Genomic DNA, 12,771 nt, shown 5'->3' on the forward strand with positions numbered 1-12,771 from the left:
TATCAATTTCACCAATTGATATTTTTGATGGAAGCTAGAAGGCCAATTAGCGTGTAGGTAGGTGCTAAAGCTTCTCGTACTCGGTTGGGTTTGAAGGAACAAGGGTGGTGAGACACACACTGTTCTGTGTCGATATAGAGTACATAACCGGTTTGATTGAACAGACCGGTTTTGGTTTACTCTATATCGACACAGAACAGTGTTCAATCGCGTGATAATTCTTGAGAATGAAGAATCCGATAATCGCGTGAACGAAAAAGCTGATGGAATCAGCAAATTACCAGAGGATCTACTCTACAAGATCTTGTCTTACCTCTCCACGAAAGAGGCAGCTCTGACATCTACTCTTTCCAAGAATTGGCGGTATTTGTTTACACGGAGGCCTGCTCTTGATTTTGATGACTGCGTCGTTTTGCCTAACGCAAGATCCGAAGAATGGAAACGGACTTCGTTTATCGAATTTGTAAATCGAGTTCTGGCTCTTCAATCCGAATCCGGTTCGCTCATTACCAAATTCTCCCTCAGAATCCAGACGAACAGATTCTCCAGGATTGGGTACTCCAAGTCCTGACACGTGGAGCGACAGACCTAACCCTCATCCTCCTCTTCCCTTCAAACCGGTACTCACTGCTTCCTCCTAGTGTCTTCTCTTATGCCAAACACTTGATTAGGTTGAAATTAGGACGTGGAGAACTTGGTCGCTTCCTTAGTCTAACCGATGAACATATCGTCTTTACAAAACTCACTACTCTGCATGCATCTTGATTGCATCGAGTTCGGTGATAATGGTACCCTTTTTGTTCTGCTCCTATCTAAATGCCCTGTACTTGAGAGGAGCTGGTTGTTAATGGTATGAAGTGGCATCATCTGTGTCTTCCCCAACACTCAAGAGAGTTACTATTGATTGTCGACATGACATACCTGAGGCTGAGGTCTATCCAGCGATGCGATCTCCCGTACCCTTCCTCTTTGGAACTGCCTCTCCCTACCATGTCTCCTTTGATACTCCTAACCTCATCTACCTAAGCTACTCTGATTTTGTCGCATGCAAGTATCCGCTAGTTAGATTAGACTCCCTTGTTGAAGCTAGGATCGACATTGGATTGACTATCGATCAAATAAGCTCAAACAACCGAGATGGAGTTAGTTTGGACGCAACCAGTCTTGTCATGGGATTACATAATGTTCAAAGCCTTGAGTTAACTTCTGACACGCTTGAGGTTTTTATTTCTTTCCTTCCTTCCTTCCTTCCTTCCTTCCTTCTTTCGTTTTTATGGTTAATGATTGGTGTAATTGTCACCCTCATCCTATAATTGATCTTCTTTCAGGTGATATCGGGCTTTTGTAAGACCGTACCAGTATTCCATTATCTGACTCGTTTATCCATTGAGTGTAACGATGAAGGAGGATGGCAAGCTTTACCACTCTTGCTCAACAAATGTCCGAAGCTTCACACACTCATATTCCATGTAAGTTTATTATCCAGACCTGTTTCTGGATTATTATGTATTGATATCTTATACTTGTTGCTATATACATCCCAATCAAATGTCCGAGGGATTTATGGTAAAGCTTTTTAAGTTTCATTAATCTTTGCTTTCTCTTGCATCTGACACATACTGACTGAGATAGGTATAGGAGATTGATGGAAACAAAATAAATAATGATTATGATGTGACTCATAGCCGCCGTAAATATTGGGGATACATAGAAAATAGGGAAAACAATTACTTAAATATATGTTATTACACATTTTTAGTTTGCTTTCTCTATGCTCCTTCAGGGTCTACACCACCGTATGACAGATGGATGCGGGGATGCTTGTGACTGCATCTCTCCATATTCGTCCTCTTCTTGTCTATCATCGTGTCCTCTTGAAGATCCTCAAGATATGGGAGTTTGGTGCAACCTGTAAAGAGATTTCACTAGTTAAACATTTCTTCCAGAAGTTGCCTCAGCTTGAACAAGTGATCATCATATTAGACTTCGATACTGCCCATGAAGAGTATTCTGATCTCTTTGAAGTCACCAAGGCACTGGAGATGGCCCCACGAGCTTCACCAAAATGCAAGTTGACAGTTGTTAATTGTTAGCCCTGATGAATCTTCCAGTAGCCAATGATACAAGTCCTTTAATTGTTGTAAAGAGTATATTTCTAGCCAGTTTTGTTGAGCTTTTTATGAGAAACTCGATTTGTCTGTCTCTCGAGTTCAGACTCTGGTAAGCTTTTTGGTTTAGTGACAAATTGAAAACTAGGTAAGTGTTGTAAAGACTAAAGAGCTTACTTGATATTGAATTGTCTCTGTATCTCCTTTCATCTCTTAATATGATCCATATTCCACAATCGTCCGGTGGTGACAATTAACATACTTAGGGAATGATTACTTGATGGAGACTTGGACCTTGTTTCATGAGATTACTTGGGCAACAAGATCTCTTGTTCAAAATATGTGTAAATGTCTTTGTCTTGTAAAATCGACCCATTTGTATGAAATTGCCAGACGGATAATAGCTTTACCTTCTTCAAGAAGTAACCACTGCAAAAGACAGTATCAAACGGTGTTGCCATAGATTTTCAATTCACTATTTCTCCCAAAATATGACCAATTTATATCCCCTAAGCAACAACAAAAGAACTATATGGAGCTTTGACAACAAAAAAAAAAACAACAACAAAAGAATACCTTATAAAATCAAATTGCGCCAATGTATATAATTTCGAATCTTGCATAATGTAACTCATCCTCATATATAACTGAAGAATACAACAGCTATAACCGTTTCGTTTTGTTGATGATATAAACTCAAGAAAGAAACAAAAAACCTTTAATTAATCATGAATCTTATGAAGCAACAGCAGCAAGCCTCTGTTTCTTCCATTTATACGCAGCCTCAAGAAGCTTGAGATTCTTAGTCTGCGATTCTTCTGGGAAGACACAATCAAAGTATTCTTCGTACTCTGTAGAACCGTCTTCAGTAGTGATGGCCTTTCTCTTCTTGAGCTTCCTAGGGAGCTTTGGTTTAACGAGATCAACATCTCCTAGCTTACCAAAGCTCGTCTCCATGTTCACCCAATCTTCCAATAGTGACGCACGTTCTTCTTTCAGATCCGGTGTGCAGTCCTTGTAATACGTGTTGGCTCTGTCGAAAACTGCTCTGGCACGTCTAATGCAGTCTGTAACATCATCTTCTTGTTGTTGCGCTTCAAACTTTGCAAAACTAATCCAGACCTTGTAATGCTTTGTACGGTCCAAGAGTCGCTCATATAAAGCTCGTGTCCTCTCTACTTCCCCTTGTGATATCTCAAAATCAATGTAAGCCTTCCACAGCAGCTCAGGCATGTCAAGAGCAGGCTGAGATATTGCAAGTTCAAATATGGCTCTAGCTCGCTCTGTTTCAGCTAGAGAGCTTTCTAACTCAGCAAACTTGCTCCAAGCATAGCAGTTCTCAGGAGACCATTCAAGATACCGTTGATAGAGTTTTCTACACCTATCTACGTTTCCCAGCTCGTCTTCCATCTCAATGTATTTCTTGAATATCTTGTCTTTTGGAGCTATTCCAATCGCATTACCTAGTATCCGCCGAGCACCAGTGAGATTCAATTGCCTTATCTCAAACTGTGCAGCGAGCAACCATATTTTAGCAAAAGAAACCTTGGCGTGAGGGATAAGCTTGAGACATTCTCTGTATACAAGTCGTGTACGCTCCACATCTTCAGTTTCAAGCTCTTCAAAGAGTGCATAATTAATCCAAAGATAGATATATCTCTGCCAGTACCGTTTCTCCTCTGCCGGTGGAACATTAGCAATGGCCCTCTCGTAGATTTCTCTGATCCTATCTTTGTTCCCTACACTCTCTTCTAGCCTAAGGTAATCGAACCATGAATCGTAGTTCAGAGGGTTCTTCCTTACTTCATCTTCATATTCAAACCTTGTCTTGCCAACGATGGCGTCCTCAATCCCTTCCTTATCACCATACTGTTTCTCAAACGCAACAAACTTCTTGTACAAACCCTCTGCTCTGCCTTTAGGAATTTGATCCAGAGCAAACTTGTAGATACACCTAGCTCGTTCCACTTCCTTGCAGCCTTCTTCGAATTCAGCAAAAGCCACAAAGATTTCTTCATCGTCTGCAAACTCCTCGATGGCGCGTTCGTACACATTCCTTGCACGCGCAGTTTCACCTCCTTTCATCTCGAACTTAGCGTATCGGATGTAAGTGGAAACTTTCGGATGGCAAAGAACGAGTCTATCGTAGAGTGATCGTGCACGGTCGATTTCGTTATACCTAAGTTCAAATTTAATATACGAGAACCAACCTTGTTGATCGGGTGACCAGTCCATCCACCGCTCGTATATCTGTCTAGCCCCGGCGATATTACCAAGCATCTCTTCCATGTGAATATACTTGTACCAAAGCTGGTCCACGCGGGGGAGGACCTTAACGGCACGGTCCCAAACGTTTCTCGCGTGATTGACCGCCTGGTTCTTCATCTCGAACTCGGCGTACTTGAGCCAGAGCGTATGTTCCCGGTAATAGATATCCGAGGCTCGTTCCCACACGCTCCGAGCACGTGCGTAATCCTTCTGTGAATCTTCCCAGCGCGCATACTTGATCCATGCATGGATGCTACCTCCTCTGCCGCGGACCCGGTCCTCGAACTCCTTCCGACGGCGGAGTCTGTAGTCGGAAAGCTCCACGGAGTCAGTAATGCTCTGCTTAGGCGGCCGGATCTCAGCCCCTTGGCTCTGTCGTGCCTCCCGGATGATTTGCTCGGCTGTGATTTGCACCGTTGCGGGAGTTTTGTTCTTCACTCGCGTAGGCCTTGAAAGCTCTTTGAAAGAGGTCGTCATGATCAGTTCTCTTTAAACCTAATTAAGGATCTGTGATCTGTTGACAAGTAATTATGCTTTCGTTACCTATGTCTCTCTATTTATAGGATTAAACCTATACATGTTTTCCAATTAGAAAAAGGAAAAGAGGGAGATTTTCCTTAAATTCTCCAATCAAGAATACGTGTTTTTTATTTTTTACTTTTATTATTATCCGATAAGTCAAAGTTAGATTTTAGATAAAAGTAAATATTTCAAAACATCAATTTATACATTCTTTATCTTACAAAACATAGATCATTGGATATCATACAATATAAAATTGTTAAAATCTTAGTTTAAACTTTATTAATGTTTTTGTGTATAAAAATGAGCTAATTTTTTCTTTATTTTAATTCAATCGTTATATAAAAAATTAATATATAAAATAGTATTTCAAAGTTCAGTTTTCAACTAATTTAGTCTTTTTGTGTGTGCTATAATTTACATATAGTGATGGGTAAGTGATAAAACTAAGAATTCATTAACATAACTACAAAATTATTTTCCATTAGATAAAGAAAATTCACTTATGCTTGTTATTTTTCTCAGCTCTTGCATATAGAAATATACTAATATATATATATATATATATATATAGTTAACCAACATAATTTTGTGATAACCCAACTCCCAAACCAATATTTGGGATACACACATTTCCTCCTGACATATAAGTAAAAACATTCGACTGAACTTTTAATATCTCTATGAAGAATTTATCATTAAATGACACTACCGACGACATATTTCTTGCTATTAGATGACTTTCATATTATGATAAAGAAACATCCATAACCTGAAAATACATAAATCCCTAAGTACAACAAAAGCAAAAATCTATTAAGAGAAAATCAAACAACAACAAAACAGAACACGTATTAAAAAAAAATAGTATACATTGAATTTTGTTACATGAAGAAAATAGTATACATTGAATTTTGATTAAAGCTAGATTTATACAGACGCCTATGTGTACTTCATGTAACAAAAAATTCAATTAGTAGTGGTTCTTTTTGTTCATGCTACAAAAAAATTCTGAAATCTAAAGGATCGAAAATCACTCCATTGCAAACAAGATAAATTTAGTCGCGTTTCACGAAAACAAGATAATAAGCATCGAATTAGAAAATAGGCCTTTTGGGCTGTAAAATACAATAAAATCGGCCCATGTAATTTTTTTGTGCGCCCTATTGCTCTTCTTTACAGGCGTGCGTGCTCTCTCTCTCTCTTATCTCCCCTTCTCTCTTCTCCGGAGATCGCCTTCATCACTTCTTCTACTGTGAGTCGCACATCAAATCTTCCCAACTTTGTTCATGCATATGCTTTGATTTAGCTACTTACATATTGTGAAATCGCATATCTTTACATGTTATTGTGCCAATCGAGCTCGTTTTATAGAAATTCATGTTGGGAATCGAGAATGTCTCGACATACGTTTTGTTCGATTACACAATTGACGTGAAGAGCTCAGCTTTTGCCATTTATCGAAGAATTCGTTTTTTGGATATTTTCACTGGCTTGATTTGGTTTGATAGCTATGCTAATTTATATACTTTTGATTTATTCTTCGGGTTTAATTTTAGCTCTTGACTTTTAATCTGTGAACTCTGTGATTGTCGTTACGTGTGTGATTCTGCTGAGTCTATAAACTCAAATCTTTTGTCTTTTTCTTCTTTTTTAGTGATAGATAGTAGCAGAAACAAGTAAAGCACAATGGGGATCATCGAAAGGATTAAGGAAATCGAGGCCGAGATGGCTCGGACGCAGAAGAATAAAGCTACAGGTTCTCCTTTTTACTTATAGAACACGTAGTTATAGGCATCCTTAGCAGATGGATATTACAGTAAACAGATTTGCGATCCTCTAAAGTACACACATTATAAATACTTCAGATAGCAGCTTTGACAAGTTTCATTTGCTGCTTATGTCCTCCTTTTCTGATCTGACATTTGCTGAAAAAAACAAAGTAACTAACTGATAATGTTCTGCTTGATGGACAGAGTATCATCTTGGTCAGCTCAAGGCAAAGATTGCAAAGCTCAGGACACAACTCTTAGAGCCTCCGAAAGTAATGCTAGTTCTTAATCAATTACTTACTAAACAATTAGTCTATGCGCTTACTGAGTTATGTCTATATAGCTGAGGGATTCTTGAAGCTTATATATTTCCTTTATTACTCGGGTCATCGCTATACGTTTCCTTGCTATTGCTTTATGTATACAACTGAAATAGACGGTGTGTAACTGCTTTATTCGTAATCTACTGAGGAATTTTCTGCTATGTGACCAAATGTACACATCTGCTTCTTGTACCTGAAGTAGAGTCTTAAATCTTTTTCATTACGGCTTTTAGTTTGTAATTGTCTTCCGAATTCCATTAACAGGGTGCTAGTGGAGGTGGGGAAGGTTTTGAAGTTACCAAGTATGGTCATGGACGTGTTGCACTAATAGGATTTCCGAGGTTGAATGTCTTAGATACTTATACTCTCAGACATCCATTTACATATATTTCCCATTTTAGAAATCGCTGGCTTGGGTTTGGGAAAAGTGATGGAAGTGGTTGTACTTTGCAGTGTCGGAAAGTCCACGCTTTTGACTATGTTAACTGGAACTCATTCTGAAGCAGCCTCATATGAATTTACAACACTTACATGCATCCCTGGCGTAATTCACTACAATGACACAAAGATTCAGCTTCTCGATCTTCCTGGGATTATCGAAGGTGCTTCGGAAGGAAAGGGGCGAGGAAGGCAGGTTGAAATCTAATTTATTTCTTTTCTTATTTGGTTAATCTGAATATTCTTTTTAGGGTGCTCAAGTTAGATATTTACGACTAATTCCGAAGTTTCTTACCAATCAGAAAAATATAATCAACATGATACGAACTGTGATTATGATTGCTTATATCTCAGGTTATTGCTGTTGCAAAGTCTTCCGACCTTGTATTGATGGTTCTTGATGCCTCAAAGGTGACTTATGGTTTACCTGTCCATGTGAATTGATATTTGGTGGTCATGCTGCACTCTTTTATTAATCTTTTTTATGCTTTTCAAAAATTGTTAGAGTGAAGGCCACAGGCAAATTCTGACTAAGGAACTTGAGGCTGTGGGCTTGCGGCTAAACAAAACTCCTCCACAGGTAAAGCTTGTCTTATTAGCTGTACCAAGTTATAGATGTAGCATTTAATAGTCTGAAGCCTGAACTCCTTCTCTTTTACATGGTGTGCTCCATCTAGAAACTTGGTTATTTTTCCCGTGGAATGTGATTATGTAATTTTGTCTTTTCTCTGTTTACCAGATATACTTCAAAAAGAAAAAGACTGGTGGAATATCGTTCAACACTACAGCACCCTTGACTCACATTGATGAGAAGCTCTGTTATCAAATCCTGCACGAATACAAGATTCACAATGCTGAGGTACGAGGTTCCAACTTTATACGTCTATAAGTTCAGCCTCAGACGAGGTTTTCCTGGCTTCTCGTGTCTTCTCTGAGTTTTATGAGTAGAATTATTAGAATTGGCAGATATTTGTGAGTATTTTTAAAGGTTTCTTATCGTAATCTCTGCTGTGGTGAGGAGTATTGCAGGTGCTATTTCGTGAGAACGCCACAGTTGATGACTTTATCGATGTCATTGAAGGCAACCGCAAATATATTAAGTGTGTATATGTCTACAACAAAATAGATGTGGTTGGAATTGATGATGTGGATAGACTATCGCGGCAGCCACATTCCATTGTTATTAGCTGCAATCTAAAGGCAAGTTTTGTAACATTTTGAAAGAGTAGTCTTAGATCTGCAAGAATGGAAAATACTATAACTCCAATTTGTTGCGGGTCTAGTGTCCACTATTATTCTGAGTATGAAATTTTCCTGCTCCTTGAAACAGCTAAACTTAGACAGACTACTTGCAAGGATGTGGGATGAAATGGGCCTTGTGAGAGTTTACTCGAAGCCGCAAGGCCAGCAACCAGATTTTGATGAGCCTTTTGTCCTCTCATCTGTAAGTGTATTGTTCTCTTATTAGAAGATAACCCTAAAAACTCCTTCATATCGATGTTATTCATCTTTGATTACTTGTAATTCATCAGGATCGAGGTGGCTGCACAGTGGAAGACTTCTGTAACCACGTCCACAGGACTCTCGTGAAGGATATGAAGTATGCACTCGTTTGGGGCACGAGCACGAGGCACAATCCTCAGAATTGTGGTCTTTCTCAACATCTTGAAGACGAAGATGTTGTTCAGATCGTCAAGAAAAAGGTACATAAACGGAAAATCAATCCATTCAAGTAGACTAGTAGCGCAAATCTAGGAATTTTGATCTCTGTTCCATGATGAGACTAGCTTGACGTATACTGCATATCTTGGAATCTTTAGGAGAGAGACGAAGGAGGAAGAGGGCGGTTCAAGTCACACTCAAACGCCCCTGCTAGAATTGCAGACCGAGAGAAGAAAGCTCCTCTCAAGCAATAAGCTGATTAGTGTTCTCCATACACCCATCTCCACCATCATAGTCGTGGATGATTTCATCTGATTATGATTTACTATGTTGTATCTGAATCTTTTTACCTTCTCTCACAATATAAATTTTCAAACAAGTTCCCGTTATACTTTTCTCATATATTTTGTAATTTTGTTTTTGATTTTTGTTTGGAAGTCCACCTTTGATTCTTAAAATATTCAAGTAAACAATGAAAGGCATCCATAGTGAAGATTTTACAGACAAGGAAGAACAAAATCGACTCAGATTCGAAGTTATTGAGAAGTGGCTTAAGTAGCCAATTACAAGCTCAAATAACTCCAATCAATATTCTTATATATGTAAACAGTACACAGAAGATGTTTCTGTATCTATAGTTCGTGTATAAGTTTCTCAGGAACCGTTCCCGAAGCCGAAGCAAGACAAATATAAACCAACAGGCTGTTGAAAATCACTTGATAAATATCACCATTGCTCGCTCTTTTAGCTTCGCTGGCTCTTGGCCCAGACATGTCTTCCTGTTAGTATCCCTGGTGGGTATAGATCAGTACACTGGTTTGAACCAGCACTGCGTCTTGCATTTCCATTGCAAGATAATCCTGATTGTCTCTGCTTGGCTTGAGTACATTGTGTCAGGCTCATGTAGCTTGGCTTTCGATAGTATCCACCACCATCAAGAACACTGCTAGAGAATGCAACTGGTGATTGAGATGTTGACGACGTTGATGTCTCATCGTATAAAGAATCATAGCTCATGCCTGACGAAACCGGAGGAAGAAGAAGTGGAGGTCTAGCAAGAACTCTAGTTGAAGTTAGATTGTTCTTCCTGACTTTTACAGCCTCATATTCAGATACTACACTGCTCTCACTACTTTTCCTTGAAAATGTCCCTACATCTTCATGCCAGTTCCAACCAGGACTGCTCTTGCGCGAACCATGATGTGTAAGCACTCTTCCGCTTGGACTTGGACACGCCCTCGACTGCCGAAACAAACTCATCAGACATTATTACAATCAGTGAAACACTCTGAATTTATGTTCTGAAAATACATTGGCCAACCTGATGTGTGAGAGCATAAACCATAGCTCTCTCCCTCTTGATAGCTCCTTCTTGCCTCATCTGTAACTTCGTTTTCACTTCCTTTACACTTTTGGGGCTACTACACCAACCCTTCTATAAAAACATCAACAAGATTCACATACTCAAAAATAATGGTCAATAAGCATACTCAAAAGTCCTGCAAGTTTTTGATTTATATTACCTCGGTCTGCTTTACAGGATCTTTTAGCTCAACTGAATCTGAAGGCGCTCTACGATGAGCTCTTACACGAGACTGGACACGAACAAGAGCTTGCATACACCTTAGTGTAACAGCTGCTTGTTTCCTAACTTGTCTGCCACGAAATATTGCCTGAATTCTCACTACAGCCTTCAGAGCTCTAAACGCCTGTCTTGCCTGAAAAAGAAAACAAACGCAGAGAAGGTTTAGATGCTAGTATCACAGACAACACAATGGACAAGCATACCAAGATTAAGTTTCTTATGCAAAGATCATTGAAGTTTAAAACTTTGTAGAAGCAAAAAGATACTGCTGCTACTTGTAAAACAATTGAATTGTATTCGAATCAAGTTTGAATTGTACAAGTTAAAGTGCACACCTTTTGATTCAAAATGTTAAATCACAATAAGACAATGGCTAAACTACAGAGTAGTCAAGAAGGTAACAAACCAGGAAAGCACGAAAAGCAGCTTGAATTCTTGTTGAAGCCCATTCTCGCTTAACAAGCAAGAAATCCTTAGGAGGAGCTCGAATGAGAGCTGCCATGGCAGTAGTAAAAGCCTCGTCGGCTGAGAAAGAAGGTGGCTCGGAGCCTAACGAAGAAGCACCATAGCTTGCTCGGCTCTTGAAAGAAGAAGATGTGAAGCTCTCCGATGAAAGCCTCCAGAGCTTCCATTTCTTCTTGCTGCTCTTCTCACTTAACTTATCCTGCTTCACAAATCAACACAGATTATAAAAAAATTTTGGAATATATAGTAAGAAGAAACAACAAAGATGGAGGCTTTTTGGTAGAGTACCTGATCATCTACGTGTTTTCTATTAGATATTAGTGATCTAATCCAATTTCCTGATCCACCCATCTTCTTAAAATTTAGACCTTGGTTTGTGAATTCTACACAAAAATCAGAACTTAAGAAACTATTGATTCACAAATTCGAAGCTTTAGGGATGCAATGTGGGAAAAAAGGAAAGATTGTTTTCTTGGAATTGGGTGTGTGATTGGGATTGATGTTGACAAAAAGTTTGCAGTGTTAAAAAGGAGAAGAAGAGAGAGAACGTTCTGTTCAAATTAAAATAAAATAAAAAGAGAGAGAAAACGTTTGAATTTTGAAAAATTTGGGGTACGAAAGAAATTTCTTAAAATAACGGCAAAACTTTAATAATTTGTTCCTAACATTTCCTCTTAAAGTCCCTTTACTTTTATTTCTTCTCAAATTTAACCCCGTTAGTTTCTGTATACAAAAACCCATTTGTGTCTGGGCGGTTCGGGTTTTCATAATAACCGACTGTGACGTGTCGGTTCGATCTAGACGTTCATCTACAATACTGATCGGACGGTTCATATTAGAACACATTGTTTCGTCTCTTACCCCAACACATTCATCTTCATCTACATTTCAGAGAGAACCCGATAACAGAACCAGGATCAAAGACAGAATCAGGAAGAGATCATCCATGGCGGATCCAAAACAGAGCTCTCTTTCTGGTAACACTGACTCTTTTATGAATATATATGTCAAATCAATTTCACAAATTTATGTTTCGTCGTTTTATGAATTTGACTTATTTTCCCATATTTAGGGTTTTTTCTATATGTAATTGAATCAATGAGCTTTTGGGTTGTTAAGGTTTCTATAAAAGATGGTTAATTTGGGAGTTTTATTAATCTCATTGATGATCGTTTCTGTTTCTGGGAATTGGTTTTTTTTTCCCAGAGGAGAAGACAAATGTGATTGGAAGCAGGAAAGAAGAGAAAGAATCGATGTTTCATGGGAAGGAGACTCATGGAACAAGTGAAGACATTGATGAGAAGACAAGAGTGGATGATGTTAAAGGACCTGGTGTTCTCGGCCGGATGAAGGAAGAGGTTGAAGCCATTGTTGATGCAGTTACTCCTACGAAAAGTTCAGACAAGTGATGAGATTAGTTATCTCCCTCTTTCTTTGTTTCCTATACATCTGTGTAAGAAAATGTAACCACCCCTTTGCTTAATAATAAAAGACACGAGCTTTTTGATTCTTGACTAAACCCCATATATCATCTTTGAGAATTATGACTTTGCACCAGATGAGATCTACCCCAAGTTTGAGTTTAACCATCTTCAAGTCTGATCAGGTTCTGTAATGGTTGGTTACAT

General features: G+C 38.8%; 4 protein-coding genes and 1 pseudogene across 6 annotated transcripts; 3 read left to right on the forward strand and 2 right to left on the reverse strand.

Moving 5' to 3' along the window:
* The first annotated feature begins 27 nt into the window (after nucleotides 1-27).
* LOC147923394 (F-box/LRR-repeat protein At3g59210-like) lies at nucleotides 28-2,344 on the forward strand (annotated as a pseudogene). Its single transcript, XR_015587450.1, has 5 exons — nucleotides 28-53; nucleotides 97-107; nucleotides 165-1,220; nucleotides 1,329-1,469; nucleotides 1,784-2,344. The product of XR_015587450.1 is annotated as an F-box/LRR-repeat protein At3g59210-like (transcript).
* Nucleotides 2,345-2,688: 344 nt separating this feature from the next.
* Nucleotides 2,689-4,905, reverse strand: LOC104759267 (uncharacterized). The gene has a single exon (XM_010482211.2). The coding sequence runs from the start codon at nucleotides 4,851-4,853 to the stop codon at nucleotides 2,844-2,846; it is 2,010 nt and encodes a 669-aa protein (XP_010480513.2). The 5' UTR covers nucleotides 4,854-4,905; the 3' UTR covers nucleotides 2,689-2,843.
* Nucleotides 4,906-5,985: 1,080 nt separating this feature from the next.
* LOC104756080 (developmentally-regulated G protein 1) lies at nucleotides 5,986-9,551 on the forward strand. Its single transcript, XM_010478600.3, has 12 exons — nucleotides 5,986-6,153; nucleotides 6,556-6,657; nucleotides 6,875-6,942; nucleotides 7,258-7,334; nucleotides 7,447-7,627; nucleotides 7,786-7,842; nucleotides 7,937-8,011; nucleotides 8,171-8,290; nucleotides 8,461-8,631; nucleotides 8,762-8,875; nucleotides 8,964-9,134; nucleotides 9,252-9,551. The coding sequence occupies exons 2-12, from the start codon at nucleotides 6,588-6,590 to the stop codon at nucleotides 9,345-9,347; spliced, it is 1,200 nt and encodes a 399-aa protein (XP_010476902.1). The 5' UTR covers nucleotides 5,986-6,153; nucleotides 6,556-6,587; the 3' UTR covers nucleotides 9,348-9,551.
* Nucleotides 9,538-11,759, reverse strand: LOC104756081 (protein IQ-DOMAIN 7). 2 transcript variants are annotated; one of them, XM_087493567.1, is made up of 5 exons: nucleotides 11,432-11,759; nucleotides 11,085-11,342; nucleotides 10,617-10,811; nucleotides 10,415-10,528; nucleotides 9,538-10,335 (listed from the first exon to the last, which is right to left on the reverse strand). In XM_087493567.1, exons 1-5 carry the CDS (start codon nucleotides 11,492-11,494, stop codon nucleotides 9,838-9,840), a joined length of 1,128 nt encoding a protein of 375 aa, XP_087349693.1. In that variant the 5' UTR covers nucleotides 11,495-11,759; the 3' UTR covers nucleotides 9,538-9,837. The 2 variants fall into 2 exon arrangements, with proteins under 2 accessions (XP_087349693.1, XP_087349692.1); XM_087493566.1 differs by having other exon boundaries at nucleotides 11,085-11,345; nucleotides 11,432-11,667.
* A 160-nt stretch (nucleotides 11,760-11,919) lies between these two features.
* On the forward strand, nucleotides 11,920-12,652 carry LOC109130218 (uncharacterized). Its single transcript, XM_019239560.2, has 2 exons — nucleotides 11,920-12,120; nucleotides 12,350-12,652. The coding sequence occupies exons 1-2, from the start codon at nucleotides 12,090-12,092 to the stop codon at nucleotides 12,550-12,552; spliced, it is 234 nt and encodes a 77-aa protein (XP_019095105.1). The 5' UTR covers nucleotides 11,920-12,089; the 3' UTR covers nucleotides 12,553-12,652.
* The last annotated feature ends 119 nt before the right edge of the window (nucleotides 12,653-12,771 follow it).

The sequence above is a fragment of the Camelina sativa genome, chromosome 17 (genome assembly GCF_030686135.1).
Source record: "Camelina sativa cultivar CO46 ecotype springtype chromosome 17, ASM3068613v1".
Classification (NCBI taxonomy): Eukaryota; Viridiplantae; Streptophyta; class Magnoliopsida; order Brassicales; family Brassicaceae; genus Camelina; species Camelina sativa.